A 24,484-nucleotide genomic window follows, 5' to 3' on the forward strand; every position below is an offset into this window, starting at 1 on the left:
GATCCTGGCACCGTGTGTGTTTTTACGCCTAGACTTCTCTGCTGTGGCTTTGGGTGGGGGTGGGGGGGGAATCTGCAGTCATTTGATTATTTGATTAATTGTGAACATCTTCAGATCAGTCCCTCCAGTAACTGATTCACAAAAACTTATTCACTGGTGTCACCTCACTTGGCTCGTGAAGATAAGATTGTGATGATACTGTTGTTTCAGAAGGGAGGTGATTTATTGATGTGGCACCTTTCACAGGCTGATCCTATTAGAAAGATAATCTCATTCCTAGCCTGCGCTGTGCAGCACCGAATGGCTATTTGTAACGTTACACATTCGAGTGAGTACTACATACTTCCAGTGATTTGGCAGCAGTAGTTTGTCCAGGGAATAAAGCCTCGGGCTCCTAACACAGTATGTTAACTGAAATCCCTTTCTTAACTCTCTTAAGTAGGTCATCTCTCTACTTGTTGTTCCATTAAAACATAGTATTGGTCACTGAAGCTATTTCAGACTGTTTCAAAAGATTTATTCTTTCTGTCCTTTTCTTTACAGCATACCGCTGGGAGCCTTCCAGTCAGACTTCGAGCTGGTTGTCACCGTCACGTCTGCGTCCGCCAGAGGTGGGATCCCATTACGACCTCAGTGACACCCAGCAGAACATCAGACGAGGAGGCAGCACGCGGTCTCTCCAGCTGGACTACAGAGTGATGGGCTACGGCGGTGACAGGGGCCAAGAGCGGGGACAGGAGACCGAGAAGAGGACCTTCCAGTGGGAGAGGAATCAGTCGGGCGGGTGGGAGAGGAAACGCATCCTGGACAGAGAAGAAAAGAGACGGCATGACGGGGAAGGAAAGAACCCAGGCAGCAGGAGCAGAGACATGGGGGTGCGCCAGGACCACAGAGACCATCAGCAGTTGTGCAGCCATGACAGCTGTGAAGACAGCTCCTCGCCTGTTTATGAGGAATACCAAGAGTCCAGCCACGAGCCAGAGCAAAGTGAAGACACAGAGAGCCTTTATGACACTCTACCCCCGACCCGACCAGCCTACGAAGGGTACCCTTCAAGCCCGCCAGGCATCAACCTGCATCCGGCTCAACTCCTGCCTCCGCTCAGAGCGTGGGACTTACAGACAGGGGAGTTGAGGGGGTCGCAGGAGGATCGCGGAGGGCTTGGCTCCAGCAGTCTGGCAGGTTCTGGGGACGAGCTCGAGAGACTACTGAACCTGGTGTCCCTCAGAGCCAGGAGAGCCACGCGAATAAACAGAGCCTCGACCAGATCCGAACCCACAACAGACTGGGATGGATTCAAATGAGCACACAAGACTGACTAAAACAAATATATTTAATATTCCTTTATAAATGAAAGAGAGGCAATGACCCTCTCTGATTATACTTGACATTTATAATACTACACCACCTAGAAATAATTAAACGAGAATATTACCATATATACTTTTATTATCCGGCATTATTATCCCGCTGTAAGCAAACACTAATCCACCACCAATCCCCTGGCTCATTTACAAGCTGGAGGAATAAGAGGAAATATATGTGTTGTGTAGACGCCTTCACCTGTGCTGCATGAGAGTTAGCTGAGATTGGCTGTGAATCAATGCTATTACATTTATTATTTATAGAATCGCTGGAGCACAGCATTTATTAACATCAAAATAGGAAAGGAGCCAGGCTGTCCCTGTTTTAGACAATGCCAATGTATGTACATATGTTATCGCACATTTCATACATCGTTCTATTGAATCACACACACAAACACACAATCATTCTGGTAGCTCAACCATGTAATGCATTTCTTATTTTTATTGACACTTGCTTGGGGTTGTTTTGGAGAGAACACACATCCCAGATGTAGCCTCAGAGATGCTATTAAGTTTACCATGAGACGATACCAGGAGATCTTTATTCAATCCAAATTCTTTTGATTGTTTATTTTCTAAATACACTAATAATTTGTTTGGTCGCTAATGAGCCTCTTCATCAACACACACATCAGGGATATCTGGCTCATATAACTACAGTATGAAGTGCAGCACTTTAGGTAATGCTACATATACATATATATATATTTGTTGTTTTAATTATGCAAATCAGCCACAGCTTTGACCTCTCATTTTAACTCATGCAGATTCACTTATGAATACAGATCCTCTCAATGTACATTATGTACTTTGTATATATTGCCAAAGTTGAGCTTTTAGCAAGGCTTCGGATAGAATTTAGCCCACTTTACACCTGGCATGTACATGTGAATTTTCAGGCTTCATGTGTTCAAAGGGTTAGAGAGTTATGTGGAAATGCAGAGATATGTGTGCTATGCTGCTGTGGTCCTCCCTCACACACACACACACACACACACACACACACACACACACACACACACACACACACACACACACACACACACACAACAGAGGGAATGCAAGTGGAATTAAACTTACATATGAAGCAACTTTGGAACACAGGCACAACAGGTAATAGGAGCATTTAAGGATTATGGGTTGTGAAAAAGCCAGGCTAGATGCCTTTAGAGATTGTAATAGAAACAGCTGCATTGACACCGCTTAAACACCGCTTGTGTTTAATCTAAAATGGAAATAGATGCCTTGTGGTGGTGAGACACACAAGGATGTAAACAGCAAACAATACACACACCAAAACCATTTTGTACTCGAGGATGGAGTAGATATTACCATCGGCATCACACAGAATGTTCTGTACATGTATATTAATGAAGATGTATCCATCCGGCCATTCATCAGCCTTTCCCATTCCTATTCAGGTCTACTCTGTAAGTGAGTTGCTGAAGCGTGTCCCAGCTTGCATCGGGCAACAGGCAGAGAAACATCCTGGGCAGGTCAGACCAACACATGAAAAAAAAACGAAAAACATTCACACCTGTGGGCACTTTACAGTTTCCAGTTCACCTGGCCTTCATGACTGTGGACTGTGGAAGGAAACCCACCAGGAATACTGTGAGAGCATGCAAACAGAACAGCAGCAAATTCAGCAAAGGCTGAAATTTAGCCCTAGAACCTCAACGCTGTGAATCAGCGCCGCTGACACGTGAGACACCTTTGCTGTCTTGTTTTACTACTTCATTGCCATCCATTGCAGTTGAATCATCTTGCAAAGCACCTTTCAAGTCTACCGGATTTAAAGTTGTTTCAGGTCGCTGACTTGCTGAAGCACAATATTTATGTGCCGCTGTGGATGTTTGAGTGGCTGCACATTACAAGGACTTGAAGAATATGCTCCAATCAAGCAGAGTCACACTCTACTGGAAAGAGAAAACGGCTTCCGTCTTAAGGGTGAATAATGTACCTGCTGTGCTGAGGCAGGTGAGCTATGTCTCAACGCAGGCTACATGGGATGAATAATACCCACAAAATATTTAATCCTATCAAGTCAGTCTTGTGACGCCTCTTATACGTTTTTCTTTCCTTCCCAACTGGAATCTGGCAGATTCATTTAGCAGAGCTTAAAGTCATCGATGTCCTGAGGAGACACGAAGGCGTGAGAATGTCTTCTGGAATGTTAAGTGCATAAACTGTATCATCAGTCAGACAATAAATTTTATTTTGAAATCATTTGAAAGGGGTATTACGATCATGACTTAGATTGCTTTGGCTGTTCTACACTGTCATCAGTTGAGCAGATTTCAGCTTAATCCGCTCATTATGCCCTTTTGTTTACCTCAGGAACTGATTTCTTTGCTGACTTGAATAGATGTATCCGGCTTATTGTGTGGCACTCTTTGTTCCTGTGAGTTACAGTTTTTTTTTTTCCACACTGACCCAGAGCTATGATCAAACCGTGGATCTCTAAAAGCACGTTATCTGTGATCTGTGCAGAAATGTTTTATGAGTCTTGTACACCAGCCATTAGCCACGCATGAAAAATGAAAACCACAATCCACAGCCTCCACATGTATTTGATTAATAGAACATGCGCCTCTGCACATAATCCAAATTAAAGCAGCTTTAATTACTGGATGCTACAAGGTCTGCTACTGGCGAGTAAGGTGACATTTCTTAATCGCTTCATCTACATCTTCAAAAGGTGACCAGTTATTAATTCTTGTTTGGAGACAAAAGGTTGGAGGCTGGCGATGGTCAGTGTGCTCCACTCTCACTCTATCTCTAACTAACAACTGATGCATCGAGGAACCTTTGTGGTTTTTGATTATTTCCTCTCCTCCCTCCCCCCTGTGGAGTTGACACACAAACTTTGTCCTTGTTATCCTCCAACCCTCCTCGTATGAACTCCACCGAGCTGACTGTCTGCCAGAAAACATTCCCATGGCAACCACACATCCCCCTGATCATGTTTGTATTTCATTTCCCCTGTCACAGACAACACATTTTGGGCAATTTAGGGGTAAGGAGGTGTATGTGTGTGTGTGAGTGTGGGTGTGTGTGTGTTCACTGTAGCACAGATGCATGATGGCTGTCTCACATGAACATGCCTGCTCCCCAAGTACTGTATGTTTACTTGATGCAGTGCTACAGAGAGCAGAGTTACTTGACACAAGAATAAGCAGTCGCCCACTCCTAAACATATAATGCTCAGGTATGAGATAAGTCAGGATTCGGTGGAGTATCTGAGGTCTGGGAGAGGAATAGCTACATTAAAATTATTTAGAAATGTTTCAAGAATCCGTCATTACATCCTTTAAAATGACTATTTGCAAAGTGTACATTTTACGATAGCCACCAGCTGCAGCAGTAGCAGTATTTTCATGACAGCAGTCATTTTGTCAGAGTAACTGTTACATTTTTTGAACAGTGGATATCATTTTTGAGGGAAACACTTCATATATCTTTTAGTGCATGCCAGTTTGTGTCAGTGCAATAGATGGAAATAGCTCATAGTCAAATGTTGGCTGGCTTGTTCCAGTTCTATTCTCTCTCCCTGCAGGAACCATGAACCACAAAAGACACAAACAGGTACAAGGCAGAACTCGAGGGAGATGAATTTTTATTTTCTTCAGCCCAGGAAAAATTTACGCATTACTGTGTAAAATGCACATAAAACTCTATGAAACCTGGCACTGCAGGAAATGTTCTAAAACTCCTATTACCAACTTCACCACCTAAAAATAATCAGCTTGCTTTGCTCCGCAATGCGATCACAACACCTGAATTTATGTTTCCTCTATTACCCCTGCCTGTCACAACAAGGGAACACAGAAAATGAGATTTTATCAATTAGCATAATATGCTAAAGATGTCTCCAGTGAGAGGTCTCTAAAAGGTGCAGGTGGCGTGTCAGTTTTCTGTGAATCCACCCATTCATTTGTGAGGTTTTTTGCGCTGATTCTGCCTTCATTTGGGTCCTCCGAGGGAGAATAAGAAGACTCATTACCCACAGGACATGCATCCTTACAGACAAAACCTTACATAACATTACCTCTGCCTCTAGCCGTGCATGCGGTACACACTGAATCAACAGCAAAAATGTAAACAGCGGACCACAGGTAGAAATAGTGCTGCTGTCTGGTCAGAGGGAGGCGAATACTACAAGCAATTTATTCACCCAGATTCACAGCTTATTAAATTATTCTGACAAGGATTATGCAACATGTCCCAATAACTTACATACTCTCTCTGGCACACTCTTTTGATGACCATCCTGCTTGTTTAACGTATTCCAAGCATGCTGGCTGTCCTAGTGACAGGCACAGGGTCAAACCAAAGGCAAATACCGAGGGCGTGTGAGGGAAGAGAGACAGAGGGAGACAGCAATAAACAAAGTGACTGTTGTGTTTATTCATCATGCATCAGAGGAAACCGATGAGGACCTGCCAGTCCCTTTAGCTCTGCAGGCTTTTCATTGGACCATCTGGCATTTACACCATCAGTCAGCTAAGCCACTTAAAACCTCTTTCTACCCCCACAACCCTGATTTTTTCCCCCCTCCTTCTTCTTCTCTCCTTTTTTTCACAATGACGTTCCTCCAGATCTGGCTGGACACAGCAGCGAAGGGATGGGATGGACAGAGGGATGAAAGGATGTTACATAAAGGAGGAGGGGAATGACAGATAGATCACGTAAGAAAGGCGAGAGATGAGTAGAGAAGTGGGAAAAGTAAAGAGAGATTACGATTCCCCAGTTTCTGCTTATTGAGGGGTAGCTGTGTGGGTGATTATAAATCCACGCTGTTCTCAGTAACACCAGGATTACACACCCAGACAGACCTAATCTATGTGCCTAACATCTGCCTCAGATGACAAACACATGCATGCACACAAACCCACAGGCACACAGTCAAACATGCATGCACAGCACTCACGTGACCAACATGGTTACAAATGCGGTCAGTGTCTCAAGCAATTTCATCGCATGTATTATTCAAGAAAACTTTAATCTTGTGAGTAGCCTATAATCAGACACAATACGCCTACACTGCTAAAACAAGCCAACGGGGGGATGGGAAAATTGAATGGTAAGGGGTCATGACCATGTATGACAATATGAATTCTCATCAAAACATGGCCCTCAGCCGTGTGTGACAGAGTAGAAGAGGCTGTGCATCCCATCAACCCCCTCCCCCTGCTGTTTTAACAGATTATTACTATGGCAATCCTCTGGCATATGCCTGCAAAATGGCTATGTGTGAGACAAGTTTGCTGCTCTGCTGCGTACTTCATGTCCTTTATTGGATTTTCTTGTGTGATGAAAGGGCATAAATGTCATTGGATTATGCCACAACTCAGCTGGTATTGAACACTGCAATATGACATAAAAAAGATGGTGCTTGTCTCTAACTTTGGGACATTTCTCTGGATGGAAATGGCCACTTTCTGCAAAGTATACAAAGAGCACTGAGAAAGCTGAATCCCATTATCTGGGATATGTTTATTTTACCCTCTGCAAGTCTTGGCTTGAGCTCTGATATGCTGATTTGGCAGGGGCCTTCAGTGTCACCATGTCGGACTTTATTGCAGTGCTCCCCAGTTTGTTCTGATCTTGTAAAGAAATGCTGTCTTAAACAGAGGTGAGACAGAATGATGGATCAAAATTCTGTGGAGAAATTTGGCTGCATCATGGGCCTCAAAGCTCAGCTTGTTATCTGCTTTAGCTCTGAGGAATTGGTATGCTGTCACCCTCGAGATTGCTGATATCTGATTTTGGTAAAAAGGAGGTCTGCTCTATATTGTGCTTTGATCATCAGGGGGTTTTTATGCTCGCCCGCAGAATAAGCATCTAGATTTGCTGAAGTTGCTACAACTGTAGGATTTTTATAAGGTCCTTGTTGAACTGTGCAAGCGTGAAATGCCTGTGGTAGTAACCTTTATAGTCCAGCTGATGACTCGAATGTAAGAATAGTCATAACACGTGAGATTGTGAGACTAACTCACCTAACAGGCAGCCGAGGAGCACAAACCACTGCCGAAACAAATTCTTCTGTCACACCTGAAGACACTATTCCTAACAAAGACATTTTAAATTTAAATTACTTCTTGACACTGCACACATACTGGGATTAATAACTTCCACCTCGGCCCTCTAAGTCTCTGTGCCGTGGCTGTAAAATGATAATCTAATGGAAGAAATTCCAAATCCAGATTATACCAAAATCCCTTTAAGCATTTCTTGGTTTAGGGACCATTTTCCACCAAATTTCGCACAGTATTTTTGTGCTTTTGAGATTTTGTACCACAAAGCTTAATGGGCTGACAGACAAGCCAGTTATAGAGTGACTATGATTCCCAGTGATTATTCAAAGCAATCACTCAATATAACAACACCAACAAGCTATGCTCCATGTTATGATGGCACTTTCTAATCATGTGCCCTTTTTTAAGGGGTTAATACGATATATTTCACATTCTAAAAACATTTTTCTTGTAGCTACACATACAGACTATCAGTGCTGAGCGTTCACAGGTTTCTCATTCTCAAATAAGACAGCAGCCTTAGTTAGTAAGAAGTGAGTCATCTGAAAATATAAACATTATTAAAAAAAGAGTGCTACAGGAATTAATCAAATGAGCAGTTATAAATGTTGAATGGTTGTAAATAAACAGATTTAAGTACAGATAAATGGTGAAATGGCCCATCAGAACTGGCTATAAAAGACAAACCAAGTGCCCTGATGCAGGAGGATTAACACTGGTCAGTCTGAAAGGTGTTCTTATTAGTTGCATTTAACTGAGCTTTAGTAACATTAATAAATCAATTATGTATAACATAGATATGTTTAGAAAGATGATCAAAATGTGGTACCAAAGTTAGCTGTATTGCTAATTTCAATTATCTCTTATTGTAGTCCATAGCCACCCCAGCAGCTCTGTGATGTACTTTGGCGCAGCGATTAGCTGCTAAATGCTAGCGTCCATTATTAGGATTCATCCTCAGAGGACAGCCAATGTCTGTGGAAAACTTCATGCCAAGTCATTCAACTGTTGTAGAGACAATTCAACCTGATTCTGGACCAAAGCGTTCAGATTACCTGACCAACAGAGCAACATTGCCATTGATACAGCCAGTCCATTAGCATGGCTAAATATTGAACACAGTACAGGTACATTTGCAAATAGCACCTTTTCTGCATTTCATCTAATACATGCATAAATTATTCACAGCAAAGAATGGTCCACATGGTAATCAGACTTTTCTCTCACATCCACAAACCTTAAATAAACATATTTTTGTCATCACTGCATTTCAAAATGAATTGCAGGATCACTACATGCTGTATCCATACTGAATGCTGCTCGAGACTGCAGCCTGCTTCTCCTCCAAACCTGTTTTTCATCTCAATAAGTACTGCAAGAAGATTAGATGTCTTTGTTTGTATCCATGACTGCAATACAAATATGGTTACACTTGTTACATTATTAAAGACACTCACGAGAAGGAAGTCTATTTAATAGTGTTAGTATAGAGTTGCCAGGCTAGTTTTCCCTTGTTTCTTCACACCCTTCTCTCCAGACATTTGTTTTGGTGGCACCATCTGGTGATTTGAACAAACCTCTCTGTGGAACAATGGCTCTGAGAGAGTTAGCCAAGAAAAGATTCATCAATATTAATCAAACCATGTTGTCCTGTAGAGGACAGCAGAAAGAACACGGCCATATGGAGCAGCTACGTTACTTGTTATGGTCGAGGATGGTGTTGATGACCAGCGGTTGTGGCCAGTTTCTCAGAGCATCACCCATCCAATTCCCCATTCCTTCTTTTATTCCCTCCATACAATGTGCTTTGCTACCATAAGTGAGTGCTTGAGATTAGTCAAGGTTCTTTCAGAGCGGGCAAACACAGTAATCACATCGGCTATAGATTCACAAGTCTGTGAAGCAGGTCCACCGCAGTCAGCACAGCTTTATCAGGGCTTTGCAGTATTCAATTAGGCGATTTATGTTTTGTACTGTCATTGCCTGCTTTTCTTGATGTGTGATATGCATTCATTCAGTCGCTGCCCATGCCATTGTTTCCAAATTCAAAGTGTGTGTATGTGTGTGCGAATTTGTTTTTATATCCTGGAGGGGACTTTAATCTGACTGAACACCAACCCAAGGGGACTTCCTGTCACTGTAGGGTCAAAATTGCAGTCCCCACAGGTCCAGACTGCTTTATTTTTTTAAGGTAAGTGTTAAAATTGTTAAAAATTAAAAATTTAGGTATGTATTGCATACTCAATGGAGTGTCCCCACTGGGATAGCCATTGTTTCCATACTGAAAGTGTGTGTGCGTGTGGTCATGTATTCCTCACGTTGTGTGGACATAAATCTGTTTACGCAGTCACATTGTGGGGACTTGCCTTCCTTATGGGGACAAGACTCAAGTCACCATAATGTACAAAATTAAATTTTACGATGTAGACTGGGGTTAAGGTTAGGGTAAGAGTTAGGATTAGGTAAATCGTGGTTATGGTTATGGTTAGGGTAAGTCTCCTGAATGAAAGACTATGTAATGTCCCCCAAAATGTTGGAAACACGACTTTATGTGTGTGTGTGTGTGTGTGTGTGTGTGTGTGTGTGTGTGTGTGTGTGTGTGTGTGTGTGTGTGTGTGTGTGTGTGTGTGTGTGTGTGTGTGTGTGTGCCAGCGTGGCTGACCCCACAGCCAGAGCTGTCTGTCTCCTGGTCATCACATCATGCCTGTGGAGCACATCACCCTGCTCTAAAGCCGGTCTGCTCTAATCTGTTCCTGTTGCTGTGCTCGAGGGCATCCGCTGCAGCCATACGCCCAGTGGTGAAGAGTTAAACAAGTGAATGGCGCTGGCCTCAATGTGTCACCACTGGCACTGACAGTATTGATGACATATAAATCCACTGGATCTGATGGAGACTTCGACTTCATTGTTGCCACCAGTTACCCACGTTAAGGGATGAATGGGATTAGACTGCCACCTCCACTTGATCTGACTGGACTGTGAACCAATGTGAATCATAGTCCAGAATCCAAATATGGCACCCTGGAGGAGGCATGCATACACTGCTAAATGGTTTAATCAATGGTGTGTTGTGTTTGCAACTGAAAGACTCCCATAGCTCCAGCTGTTTATCTTTTATGATTTGAGTGTTTACAAGGTTACTGTATTGACACAATCCTAATACATCAGAAAATGTACTTACTTATACATTTCAGACAAAGACCAACAGCAAATGATTCTACTTTCAAAATGCTCTCCTGCTCATCTGTGACAAATGCTGCACATAAGTCACAGTGTGCTGATTGGACTTCCCGTGCCGACCCACCGCTGTGTGTACACTTAGAGCATTGTGCTGAGATCAAAGACAAATTCTGGGAAGCCACGCTGGGAATGGCCAGGGGAAAATGAGGGAAATCTTCGTTTGCACGCACACCTCGGCGCGGTAGCAGGAGATGGCCAGAAGAGCTCAAAGGAGGAGGCGGAGAGGGAGAAACACATAAAGCCAGGTCGGAGGTAAAAAAAAAAAATGTTCATCGTGAAGCCGTCTCTCTCTCTCCGTCCCCACTCAGAGGTTTTCTCCACATCCAGCTGTGTGCCTGGCTGAGGGCTTCTCTGTGATATTTACCACAGTACCGCCTCGCAACGCACAGCGCCGGTTGCGTCGTAGTTCAGCGCACGGCAAGGGCATCACAACTGGTTAGGGAAGACGATTTGCTCCTGCGTTTGCACAGAGAATAGCAAATTAATCAGAAGGACTCTCGAGGCGGTGCAACGGTTTGACATTTTAGAAAGGAATAGCCCTCCTTTTTTCCCAACGTGGGCGCATGCAGACGGATGGGAGTTCGAGATGCCAACCAGCAAGACGGGGGCACTTGAGGAGGATGGAGACTTTAAATATGAGTGGCCTGGACCGTCTTTCATGAAATATTTTCGAAAATAATTTACATGTCCTTTGCTGGGAGGAGGTGTGGCACCGCCGCGTGTCCGATCAGCTTTTAGCGGCACATTGATGGATGACTTTTGTGCGAAGATAAAGAGAAGAGTCCATGTAACTTTATATAGGTCACACCACATAACATCAAGTAACTCATACCGCCTTTAAGTCGCTGACTTGACGTGCGCTCTTGTGGAACTCGGGGAGGCACCCAGGTGCGCTCCATGTTTCATTTAGGACACACCGGTACCGGCGGTACCTGCGGGACTTAAAGCACAGTCGGGACGTGAAGGCAGCGTTGGGCTGTGGGCCAGTGATGCCGGACACATTGACACTCATAAAGAACCGGACAGAGCCACGGCTGGGGCAGCTAGAGCGCACACTGGCCACGGAGGGGAGCGCCCGCCCCGCCTGGGTCATAGGAATCCTGGCCAGCGTGTTGATCTTCACCACGGTGGTGGACGTGCTGGGCAATCTGCTGGTCATCATCTCGGTGTTCAGGAACCGTAAACTGAGGAACTCGGGTAAGATCCTTCGTCCGTTGCAGTGATGCAGAAAACCTGGTGATTAGTGAGCACAACCATTAATTATAAGTCATATAGTGAAGGAAAAAGTCGTTATGCGCTTTCCCCACATGTATGCCTACGCTGGAACTTTCATTACTATGATAGTACGAATTTACATAATAATGTAGGCAGTGTGCCTGTGTGTGAAATCGATTCTGTAGTGAATTCTGGGTAGAGTAAATCTACTTTTTTCACCCTGCACCTCTTTCTTTAGGCTGCTCGTGCGTATTCCATGTTTTGACCCATACACCTTTGAGCGCACTTTCCCCTATAATACCACTGACACCACTGAACCCAAGGCAGTTCAGTGCATTTTACATAGATTTAACACAAAAAATCAAGCGTTCCTCTGAACTCATACCACATAATCTGTGGTTTCAACTAAATGCCTCCTGTTAGGTTTGAGTGCCAACCTATTTCTGTAAGCCTGCTGCAGCCTAAATGGCTAAAAGGCTCCATAGCTTCTAGTTGAAAACATTATCCAGAGCACCAGAGGCTTCATATCTTGCTGAAGGGCATGTGCACAGAACGCCGGGCTGCCGGTGGACATAGTGATGGCTGCTACGTGGATTTAACCAGCACATTTTCAGTTCAGGGATAGTGTGCTGAAGACTCAGGTGGCCAATTACATCCCCACAACTTTAAATCACACTATAGTGACAGCTTGATTGAAACCTTGTGCTATTAGAACTACTGTAACCACTTGGTGTCTCTCTCTTGCCTCATCCTGCACTCTTTACCAGAAAGGTTCAAAAGTAGTCTGACTCACACCTGCCGTGTTAGAGCTGGTTAATGACTGCAGGTGAGTCCTTTTGAAAAGCTGGCTGCACTGATGTTGATGAACCTATTCTGATGTGAATGTGTGAAATTACCCAGGAGGCCTCATGCAGCTTCAGTGTGGCATAATGCCAAATCATAAAGCACTGGAAGTAGTCTTTCATTCCAGGTAAAAACATGCTCCCCCAGGGTTGTAATTCAACACTTTTCCGATGAAAATTAGCTCCTTTCAAGGATTTTATGGAATCAGACACAGTTATTGGTTAAACGCCTAATTTGCATCTCTTCAATAAAATCTACTAACACTTTTTTGTTTACTCAAAATTAATGAAACAAATTATTCCTGAGACTAGTATCTCACCTTCATGAAGATTTTAAAAAATGCTTAAGAGCTGATGTGAGACTCAAAACTTGTCAAGAAGGATGTCCTCTGCAGTAAAATCTGCAACGCTGTGCTGACCGAATATTTTGTGCTTTATCAGGCAACAGTTAGGGCAGAAAATATGCATTTATTTGCATATTCAACAGCTATTTTTTAGCCAGTACGATGCAACCTGGAATCTTTCTTCCTTATTAGTCGATGGGCAAAATACCCAGAGGATTAAACAAACAACTACTTTCCTTTCATTTAAAGATATTATGAGCCTGTCCTTGTATTTCTTCACATGGGAAAACACTTTTCTTTTATTTAAGCGTATTTTTTCAGTTAGGTGGACACAATCATCACTGGAGCATTTGAATGCAAGCCTTTAAGTCTTCACAGAAAGACTCCCACATTCTGCACTCGAGCATGGATTTTTTTTTTTTCTAAACAAAGGTTTAGGTAAGGTTCAGCTTATTCATAGCTCCGAAATGCCTTGAACCAAGGTTTTTCATTTATTGAAGGTGTCAAGAAGTGGTAGTAAGTAAACAGAGCATTTGTAAATCAGGAGCAATATGTCAAGCGTGATTGGCATGGGGACACATTTATCAAAGCTGCATTCAGAGGATTTAATGGAATAAAACAGAAGCATTCCCACTATTTGAGTGAATAATATGACTTGGAAGTGTACTCATTAAAATTACTATAGTGCCTGTATACAGCAGCATGGCCCCAGTGAGAATCCAACAACACGTTTGCTTGTGTTCCATATAAATCTCACTCTGCGCACACACTGGTAGTCTATAAAAATCACCGTATTGGATAAGATCATGTTTATCCTTTGGCGAAACATGTTTATCTGTCCACAGAGCCTAAATCAAGTGGCTCTTATGCTTTTTAAGAGGAAGCACTCATGGCTTGGATGCCAGAGGAAAGGCTGATCATGTTGCTTGTTTACTGAAATAGGACAATGACACCACCAAAGAGCTCAGCACTAAATTCTGCCGTCCAGGACACACAGTACACCTGCCAATCTCATCGCCAGTTTCATGAATAATTGCCTGCAAGGGGACCCCTGGCATATCTTCGGGTTAATCACCTGTCTGCAATTTTCCCCATATAGACCAACTAATAAGCTAGATAAGACTGAAGATGTAATGAAACATTTACCCCTTAATTAAAAATTGTCTGCCTCCCTCATTTCTACATGGTATTGTTGGATGCTGTGGGTTCTTCGTTCTTTATATATTTCCAGGTTTCCCATAGCCTACCTCTCCAGAAAGGGCTATATATTTGTGTTTCGACACTCACATGGTGCACTTCTGCCTTAAAGCTGATCTCTCTCAACTCAAACAGCCCACTCAGCAGTTCACAAACCACGCTGAACACACAGCCGTGAACTCGCAGGATGGCTACTGTAGATTGGAGCAACCCACTCAACAGTTTAGATGGGAAAACACCTGACTTGTATATAAACAGTCACAGCAGGAGGAGAGGGTTGACTCTGCATAAGCTCCTGCTGTGGCGGAGCGAACAAAATGAGGTGACTGCCGAGCGTTCGACCACAGTATTTCGTCAGCATTGGCAGTTAGTTGACTGACTGGACTAACTGCAAATGCACGCTCACACTGTAGTAAATATTATAGTGCAGGCTCATTATTATTCTGACACTGAATTAAAGATATCTGTGATTCACCCTAATGAAAACTCTGATGGTCATGTAACCAAGCTGCGTTAGGACTGCTGAGGGATTGCGCGTTACCTTTCTGCCTTCTCACTTTTTTTCCCCAGTGTTGTCTTTTCAAAGGCCTCAATGTTTCATTTAAAGGGCATTGTCTCTCATCATGTGGTATTATATGTGGGCAAGACTGCCACAGACACACAATCGCACACACGCATGAGCCATTAGAGCCATTTGTCTGCTGAAATTTGCCTTTTGAATAGAGGAGCTTTGACTCATACACAAGCACTCTAACATACAGATGTGGGCCTGCGTGAACAACATGCAGGAATACAGTAAAGCATATGAATCTTATGTTGATATTGTGCTGAGTGAGTGTGTGTGTGTGAGTGTGTGAAAAGTGCCTTGTACAGTTGTGTGGGACAGAGGTTTTTGTCCCCTGAGATTTGTCTTTGAAGGAGCTTAGGTGGTGCAAACCTTCAAAGAGAGTTATACAGGATCACACATTACAGAGACTCTTCACAGACACGTTATTTACATCATATCTCTCGCCCCCCCACCCCCCCACCATTCCCTCTCCACGTTTTTTCCTCTAAAGCTCTCTGCTTCCACAAAAATAATGCTTAAAATATTCCCTAGTTAAGACTGAGGCCTGACAAAAAAAACCTCTTTCCCCAGTGCAGTGCTTCACATCCAGTCTGCCTCTGTCCATGGTGCTCAAACACCGAAAATCAGTCTCTCCATCTATCTCTCCATGGTGCCGAAACACTCGAAACCTAAGGCCTCTTTCAATCTGCGTTCTTGTCTGTGCTTGTGAAATGTCATCAGTCACCACCCAAGTCCTGTTCCACCTCTAGCCAAGCGCAGTCAAAATGAATGAAAGTGTACCTGCGCTGCTCGTTTTATCGAGGACGCTTTAGAAGCTGCATTTGTGCATCAAACAACAGCAACGGTGGAGAACGTGCGCCAGACCCGTTTTGTGATTTTCGTCGCACAGTTCTTATTGTGTCACTAAATTAAATGAAATTAAATGAAAAAGAGACCAATTTGATTTCAAATATGTGGTTGATTAAACCCAAAATAACGCTTGCAGAACAGCCCCCGAGGTGACTGGCAGGCTAACGTCCACGGTCATCCAAGGTGAGAACAGCCTTACCTCAAGAAGCCACTTGACCAGGTGAGGTCTCTGTTGTGTTTAGAACATGTTGCATAATTCATTTTGGAAGATAAACTTTGCTAATGCCAAATCAGTTTTTGTTGGACAGTAATGCTGTTCGGCGTTGCCTGTGTGAACATTTGGGTCTTAACATGTACAGATCTCACCGCATATCCCAAAAAATGCTAAATATATGTAAGTGAAAAAGAAAAGACATACATTAGAGGGAAAATAACTGCTGAGGTTGAACTTAACAAGCTCAAACTTCCAAGGACGAGAGTCCGAACACCGAACGAAGCCTTCTTCCTCTCTGTCTTGCTCTCTCCATGGTGCTGAAACATTCAAACCGCGTCCCTGCTGCCTGGACCTTTCTCTTTCTCCCAGCTGTCCTCTATGACATCTACTGCTACTACTAATACTACCGCTGCTCTGTCTCAACTGTGGATAGTTAGCTGTTCTCACATTGATAAAACATGAAAAAGTGATTAAAATATTCATACAGTAGAAGAAGAGAGAGGGAGAGAGAGAGAGAGTGAGCGAGAGAGAGAGAGAAAGCATGCACATGTGTACGTCTGATCTGGTATAATTAAACTTGTGAGGAGCAACTCTTGAGAGCCCTGGCACTCCTAATTGGCTTGTGACAGCCGGGCCTGACGGCTTAAAAGGCTGATTTTTCCTGGTTAAGATTAAGGACTTGGTTACAAATTTGTATAGATTAACTGGAGGTGTTTAGTGGCCCTGTTGAGTGTCAGCCCCCAGTGAATGAGTGCAAGTCAATACATTATCCTCCCAAATCTGTGACTGAAGAAATGGGAGAGAAGTGAGACAGAGAGAGAGAACTCGGGTTGCAAATGGACAGCTTCAGCTTTTTAGTTTATTGGACAGTTCCCGAGTCTACATTTCACGTCTTTACATTTTAGGCATTCCGCTGACACGCTAATCCACAGCGTCTCCCAATGAATAAGTATGGAGGATTTCCGTGTCTTGCTCCGAGACATTTTGACAGGACATACGGATGTTAGCAGACTATTGCGAAGAATCTCTGTGAGCACGAACACCACCCAGCCGCCCTGTCTATACTGACAATTATTAGGAGATGTGCATTAACTGCAGATTTGAGCAACGGGTGATTAACGTTCATGACGTACAGTGATATCAAATGAATGTAGACTCACAGCGCTCATCTTTGTGCGAGGAGAGAAAAAGTGTTTTTGTTGCACATTCACAACGGATTTGTTTATAAATGTGAGCGAGAGCTAAGCCTGGCTGAGATATATCAAGCCATATATTAGGCAATGTTGCACTTCTCCAAAAATATATTACCAACTGCTGAAAATCCAGTTCACCTATAATGAAAATATAGTGTAAGTTACTGCCCTTTTGCAATTGTTTAATTTTCCGTTGCTTAATGTTGCTTAATAACTCACTTTCACGTGTTTTTGCATCTCTTCTGAGATTTACTCCTCTGAAATAAACTGATACAGAACTTTGAGTTGAGCATGCAGAATCGGGACTGAAAAGCTGTCTACAGCGGGTTATTCTGTTGCTAAAGGTGACTTATCTTCCAGTTCATTGTTCTTTGTTTCCTCCTCCTTGAGCAATAATCCATTCGCTGTTTTCAGGATCATCTCCAGACTGTCTTAGACTGCTGCAGACATGAATGATATAAGAAGTAGTCTAAACCACTTCAAATATGTTGCAAAAGGAAATCACAACAGATAAAACAAGATGTGAGACACGGGGTATATACAGTATCTAGTAGGAAGTTCCTTTTATGTTTGTGCTGCTCTTTTTGATACGAAGCACTTTGTAACCCAGGTGTCAGTGTTTCAAAAGGTGCTGATTTACTTACTTGCTTCTCAAGTACAATACTTGTTATTTCTGCATCGCTTATATCTCAAGCATGTACGCCCACAGACTGCAGAAACTAAGATTTTATCTAGGTAAAAATCCCCTAACCCTGATCCAGCATCTCTCCAAAACCCTAAGGTTTTTGAATGGATTTTAACATTCTGCTCATCACTTTTAAAACATAGTTATGCCCTTCATTTCCACTATGACCCAGTGGGTATCCTCAGATCCTCATCTCTTTTTGGTTTCTACTATAATTTATGCTCCCGACCAAGGTTTTTTGCCATGGGGGCACTTGGATGTTTGATTTTAATTCATTAAAATCAAAACAGGAGATCAGCCAGCTGAACAGGTTGTCAGGTTGATCAGATTTCCTTTCATCCGGAGGAGCTTTCCCAGCTTTCTGATGCACGGATGAAAAAAATAGGTTTTCCAAACCAGACAGCTGAAGGCAGGCTCGTACCATCCGCCCAACGACCCTGTTGGAACCTTTTTATGTGCCTAACAGAGGAGACGGAGAAAAGGAGGCAAAGAGAGGGAGAGATCACAGAGCAGGCGGAATGGAAATAGAGGAATGTTAAGCTGTAGCTCAAAAAGAAAAGAGGAAGAGATTAGACACAGGGGCTCTGTTGCTAGTTTGATTTGAATTAATCCATTTACTTGATATTGAATCATTTGGAATCACGTGTTCAAATTGCATTTGACATCCCATTATACATCCCATTGTGACAAATATTAGCCACTCAGTGTAGTTTCATCATGACGTTTCATGCAGAATCCATAGGGGAGTTGCCACTGATCTATAATGCATGGGAGGAGAGTGTCTGAGGGGCTTTGGGGGATTTTCTGTATGTGTTGAGGCTTTGCCATATAATTCTTTCATCATCTGGTTTTACTCTTTCTTTTTCTTTTTTTTTTTTGTCTTACTCAGTGAGTATTTAGGCAGAAGAGAAGGTTGGACATGACTGCTGGGGATGTTTTCAGCAGTTTTAAGTGCTCTGGGAGTCTACTTCTGCCTGAGCTGTGCCCAGACACTGTCCTGTATCTTTTGGGTGAAGCATGACTTCTGTAATTCCCTTGAACACAGACAGTTGGATAAAGGAAACAGGAGGAGCTCAGACCAGCTAGATGGAGAGGAGCAAGGCTAGAGAGAGAGAGAGAGAGATGCAAAAGGAAGGAACGGTTTGGATGCAGCTCAGAAAAATGACAAGGACACTGGCTATAAAATAGAGGGAGACAGCCCGACATTTAGATAAGAGAGGGAAAGGGCTGAAATCTCTTGCTATGAAAAGTAGGAGAATGATGCTGTTTCATGAAGGGAGGAGGCACAGTCGAGACAATGTAAGAACTACTGTCATGTGTCATCACAATCACCCAGTTGTTATCAGTACTTTAGTGCTGAGATGGGGGATGACTCAATAGCAGAAGTTTGCACATATGCACGCGCACACACACACACACACACACACACACACACACACACACACACACACACACACACACACACACACACACACACACACACACACACACACACACACACACACACACACACAGCAGCTGACAGAACAATTTTATTTAATCTCAATAACCATGAACATGAAAGATCGGCCCATTTAATCTGCGAAGCAAGTGATCAGTAATTTCATTCCTTTATTCCTTATCGAATCCCGTAATGCCTGCTGTGTCTCCCCGTATCCATAATACATGCATTGTGATAATTTGAAGTGCATTATGTAACAGTTTCTCAAAACCCTCAGGCAGCAGTGGGTGAAGAGGTGGAAGAAGCAAGGGATTTGCTGCAAGAGAAGGAGGAGAAAGAGAATGAAAGGAGGAGGGAGGTGAAATAGAGAAGACGTGAGATATTAAGGGCAATCTAGGATGAGAATTGGAGGGTGGGGGGTTGTCGCAGGGATGTGCAGAGCCATATTCATGCAAGCGACTCCACAAGCATGACAGACAAACAGAATGTTTGTTTCAGGCAGATGCTGAGAGAGACAGCGAAGCAGGATGATGCCACGTCCTAATCTGCTCCTGGATGCAACCCTGCAGAGATGTAGATGAAGACTGTAAATGCACTTAAAGGCTTAGAGGCCAAATATGAAAAGTATGATATTGATTTTAATGCATCTGAGAAGTTATTTTATATTTAATTCATAGGAATTTGTGTTCAGTCTGCGTTTTAGTTGTGATGGGATTAGTCTATCGTTTTGGTAGCAACTCTACGGCGGCGGTGTTTGAACTGAAAACCCCCACACAGCACAACTGATATCATATCATAAAGCCAAAGAAATCATTGCAAACTTTATTTTAGGAAAAAAAAAAAAAAAAAGCTTCACTTTCCGGCCAACTGTATCAGCACAAGATTGAGGGCTACACTTTGATGTGTTGCACTCTGGTGCCGCTTAAATCATTCAAGTGTTATGTCAGTGGTATTTATGACACTGAGTGCTTTGCTTCAAAGAAAATTAAAAGATGAAAAGTGTTTAGTTTTCATTCAACTAGTTTTCTATTTGGTAAACCCTGAAGACATGTTAAATACAGTACAGCATTTTAGATACATCTCATTAGAATTGGGTATGTAATCAGTCTCTTCCAAAGAGAAATCTTGGATTAATATGTGTAAAGGGAAAATCTGTTTTTCTTGAATTGAATGCTTCATCAATCCTTATTGATTTCGACTCATGCGTGGTCTAAGTCTGTAAAACTCAAAAGATGCTCAAGGCTCCAGAGTCAAAATGGAAATTACCCCTTTTGGGTAATTAAAAGTATTTTTTTCCTCTCTTCAGCCTATTGAAAGTTTTTAAACTTTGCTGTTATGTTGGCATTTTTGCAGCTGAATGGGCTCAGAAGCCCAAGTGAATGAGACAATGACAATTGTTATTCTAATATATCCATTCAAACAAGGACATTGCAGTAAAAATTACACAAAGTGAAATCAACAGAAGAGGTGTTTGTGTGCAAACAAAGTCACTTTTCTCCTCTGGGGACGCCATGTTCTTTGGTCTTCTGTTCATCTGTTTCACAACTCCCGATCTGAGCTTGTTTGCAGCCCTGCTGTAACTGCTAGCAGACAGTTAATTGCTGTGCATTCAAAAAGCCAAGTCTTCTGATCAAACACAGAATGCTCAAAGAAATGAAAGGCCTTCAAAGGCTCCAGTCGGTCAGCTGGACATAATTCTGTCAGTTAAGACAAACATGTTGCATAATGAAAGAGATTGTGACTAATGTGCCTTTATAATCAATAACATCAATAGTGATTTGTCTGTTTGTGCGGTGCAGCTTTAATCTAGACTTGTATTTTCCCGATGTTCACTGTTATAATGATGAGCTAAGACAGCTTTCTGGTTTAATCATCTGCTTTGCTTTACAGTTCAGTGTGCACTTCAAAGGTCAATCTCCTAGGACTAGCCAGACTTAATGTCTGCCTGCTGTACTCAGTCGAAAAGCCAGTAAGCCACAGCATCACAGGATCATGTGGGTCCAATGTGTACATTTACTAAGTCACAGCTATACTGTAATATTGTACCAGGAATCTACGGTGCAGAACGGTAACCTTGCTGGGAAAAGAGGTTACTAAGTTTGTATTATAGGTAATGACAATTTGTTCTTTGCACTAGCTTCTGTCTTAGATCTCCTAGCTAGACGTTGAACCATTGCAAATACCCTCTAAGACAGACTGAGGTGTATCTGCCGTGCTCAGAGCCTGGTCGGCTCAGCAGCATGTGCTGCCAGACTGAGCAGAGCAGCATTTTGAATGAGAAGGAATAGAGGGAAAAGCGGGTGAAGGCCGGTCTTGTGTTTCCTAAATGGGGGGAGGGGGATTACGGAGGGATTGGCTTGCCTGAGGCAACGCGTCCACAAAGTGCATTTTGAATGTGAACTGTCCTGACCTGAGTTCATCTCCACGCTCAAACAAAACTTCAGCAACAGATGACGGTTTCATCGAGTAGCCTACATGCATCATTCGTAGCCTCGTGATGCACACAAATAGTTTCTCGTATGTTATCCGCACAAGATATTCTGTAAGATTTCATCTGGTTTGCGAAGCAGTTTGAGCTGTATTAATACCCAAGCAAGAGATAAACAGGCGGCTGCGATACATTTCCCTTGTAGCCTCTGAAAATCTCACCAATAATTTGCTTCACTGATTTCGCAAACAGGCAGAAGCTTTCTAGTACTATACAGCTCTCAAGAGCCAGCTAAACTGACTGAAACTCCCTGCATTCACATGTCTGTTTGTGTGAATAAACAACAGTAGCCTCACAATATATCGAACTAAAATGGAAGGAGTCTGTCCGTCTGTGTGCCTGTATGTACAGCCGTCCTTCCGTCAGAGATGTTACACTAAAGCAAAATCTTGTAATTCTGCCATTCTGCCATTCTGATGTGTCAAACAAAACATCACAACTTTTTAAATGAACTTTTGTTGGGTCCCAAATAAGTAAGTAGCCTGGTCCCAGATAGCTAGCTGTTAGCAATGATGGCAGCCTCTGATTGATCTGATCTGATAAAAAGACTAGCCCTGTGGAATGAATGCTTTTATTCCAAGAAATAGCCTGGGCCCAGAGAGCTGACTGTTAGTAATGACTTGAGAAAGCTGCAAGCAGCAATGCCGGAGGCCAGTCAGTCAGCCCGTCACTAACAGGCACGTTTTGAATGGGCACTACACCACTTCTAATAATGTTCACTTGAGTATAATTTTATTATCTTTTGAATAATGTCAACATTACTTTCCCATATTAAATAAGTGATTTCAGACAGCATTGGATATCATATGGAGGTCTTCACGAGGCCTGTTTGTGCTGATTATACACTTTGAGTACAAATCAAAGATTAAACAGTCGAAGTTAATGTTCATGTTTTTTGTTCAAGCGTACAAACTTGATTAAAATCCATATACGACTGTGTGCCGATGTCAGCACTTCATCAATCCAACAGGAAGTGCAAGGTGGCCTATTCAAAACAGAATTAGTTAAAGCACCTGTTAAATCAGATTGAACGTTTCACCGCTCCTTCCTCAGCTGAGGAAGTTCAGCGATTCTTTCCAACGAACATCCACCTACCAACCCCCAAAAGTGAGCAAGTGTGCAGTCGTATTTGAAAACACTTCAATTAGAACAACAAGAAGTCAGCTGCTGCCAGGCACACACATACTATATGTGGCACCTGTGCATGTTTGGGAGACAGGAAGTGTAATCACACCTGATAGAAAAACAAATTTGTACCTAGAAATCTGGCACTAAAACATGTTGACAGACCTGAGCATTATTTCTGTGCTGTGCTGACTCGTGTGCGCACCCGAGGTCAGGCTATAAAACCGGTGCCAGAGCTAATGTGGCATGCATTGAAGATACAAATTGGAAGTTAATGACAGTGGACTGTAAGAAATGACATAAACCATTCATGGTGCCCATTAAGAATTTGATGCTTGATGAAGTGTCAAGCAAAGGAAAGAAGAGTGGACATGATCAGCAGATTAATCCATCAGTGATTATACTTCCAATTACACTTGGTGGAAAACATTACACCTTTCAGGCCCACGAGACTCAAGCATTTCTCAGAGCTGTTACATTAATGTTGTAATTCAGTGGGATGATTTCAAGAAAAACTTCAACCTTTAATCTTTTCCACCTTATTTCCATGTATTAGTCAAACTGGTGACATGTTTGCGAAGTCCAGAGTCACTGCCGGCCTGAGGCATAAATGAATTAAGCAGTCGCTCTTGGTGCCACGGCAACAAAAGGTCCACACGGAGATTGAAAAATAACTATTTTGCCAGCCACATTCTTCAAAAAAATACACACGGTTTCAATATTATTCTGCTTTCTGATTTATTCTTGTTCGACTTTAACAGTCCTGTTGTTTCACCTAGTAAAGTTTCTTCCTGTTTTTATTGTAATTTAAAGCAGCTATAATCCATATTTTTACATGAGCAATGGATCACGTAACAAACCCACAGAGATTTTTCGCATGATTCTGCAGAGTTCCTTTTCTCCTTTGTTTTGTGGCGTGCGACTCTACTGTTTTGGCTCCCTTTTGCCTCTCTCATACTCAAGTTCACAGACACACCAGCACCATACAACAATGGTGGAGAATTTTATAGTTCAAAAGCAAAATGTTTCCTCCAGGTGATGGTGGAGACCAAAACGGAGTTGAAAGGAGAATACTGGAACGCTAAGGTTGCTCTGTAAATGTGAAATTAAAAATATTAAAAAATATTTAGTTCTATTGATGTTTTTTCTTGTTTTCTTATTTTTCATTTTTAATGATTATACAACCTATTGTTTCTGTGACTTACTGCATGTGTTTAGGTGTGCAGTCCAGTGAGTGTCAAGTCCTCTCCACATAGAGCCTCCCAAAAATCTGGGCAGGTCCTATTCATAAAACGTGCCAATGCCCTTTTTTTAATATGCACTGATAAACAGTGTTCTGACATGAATGAATGGCAGCAGAAGAACAGCAGGCGGGGTTCTCTCTGTTCCCTCCCTACTGGAGAGCACTTGAAATTGTATGTTGTCTAAGTCAATGAGTCCACTGGTGAAGAAGTGCAAAGCAGAGAGGCAGAGGAAGAAGGATGCAGCTGATGGTGCTGCAGCCCACAGTTGGATCACAGCTAGCTTAGCTGGAGAGTGGCCTGCCAGACCAGCGGCAGCAACATCATCACCTTAAGCCAAGCTGATGAGGACTGAACTGCTGGGCACCAACAGGCAGAGCTGACTGGCAGCATTTGCGCTGCAGTTGCCCATCCTTGCCAACTAAAGCTACAGT

General features: G+C 42.7%; 2 protein-coding genes across 3 annotated transcripts in view; both read left to right on the forward strand.

The window, feature by feature from the left end:
• LOC139345023 (protocadherin Fat 3) overlaps positions 1 to 2,346 on the forward strand; it is a 62,990-nt gene extending 60,644 nt beyond the window's left edge. Inside the window, exon 52 of the mRNA XM_070983470.1 lies at positions 544 to 2,346. Within this exon, the coding sequence (XP_070839571.1) occupies positions 544 to 1,304 (761 nt within the window). The 3' untranslated portion in view covers positions 1,305 to 2,346. The remainder of the gene's footprint in view (positions 1 to 543) is intronic.
• A 9,174-nt stretch (positions 2,347 to 11,520) lies between these two features.
• The window catches only part of mtnr1bb (melatonin receptor 1Bb), a 36,272-nt gene continuing 23,308 nt past the window's right edge, over positions 11,521 to 24,484 (forward strand). For both annotated transcript variants that reach the window (XM_070983288.1, XM_070983287.1), the window contains exon 1: positions 11,521 to 11,845. In XM_070983288.1, the coding sequence (XP_070839389.1) occupies positions 11,638 to 11,845 (208 nt within the window). In that variant the 5' untranslated portion in view covers positions 11,521 to 11,637. The remainder of the gene's footprint in view (positions 11,846 to 24,484) is intronic.

The sequence above is a fragment of the Chaetodon trifascialis genome, chromosome 16, assembly GCF_039877785.1.
Source record: "Chaetodon trifascialis isolate fChaTrf1 chromosome 16, fChaTrf1.hap1, whole genome shotgun sequence".
NCBI lineage: Eukaryota > Metazoa > Chordata > Actinopteri > Chaetodontiformes > Chaetodontidae > Chaetodon > Chaetodon trifascialis.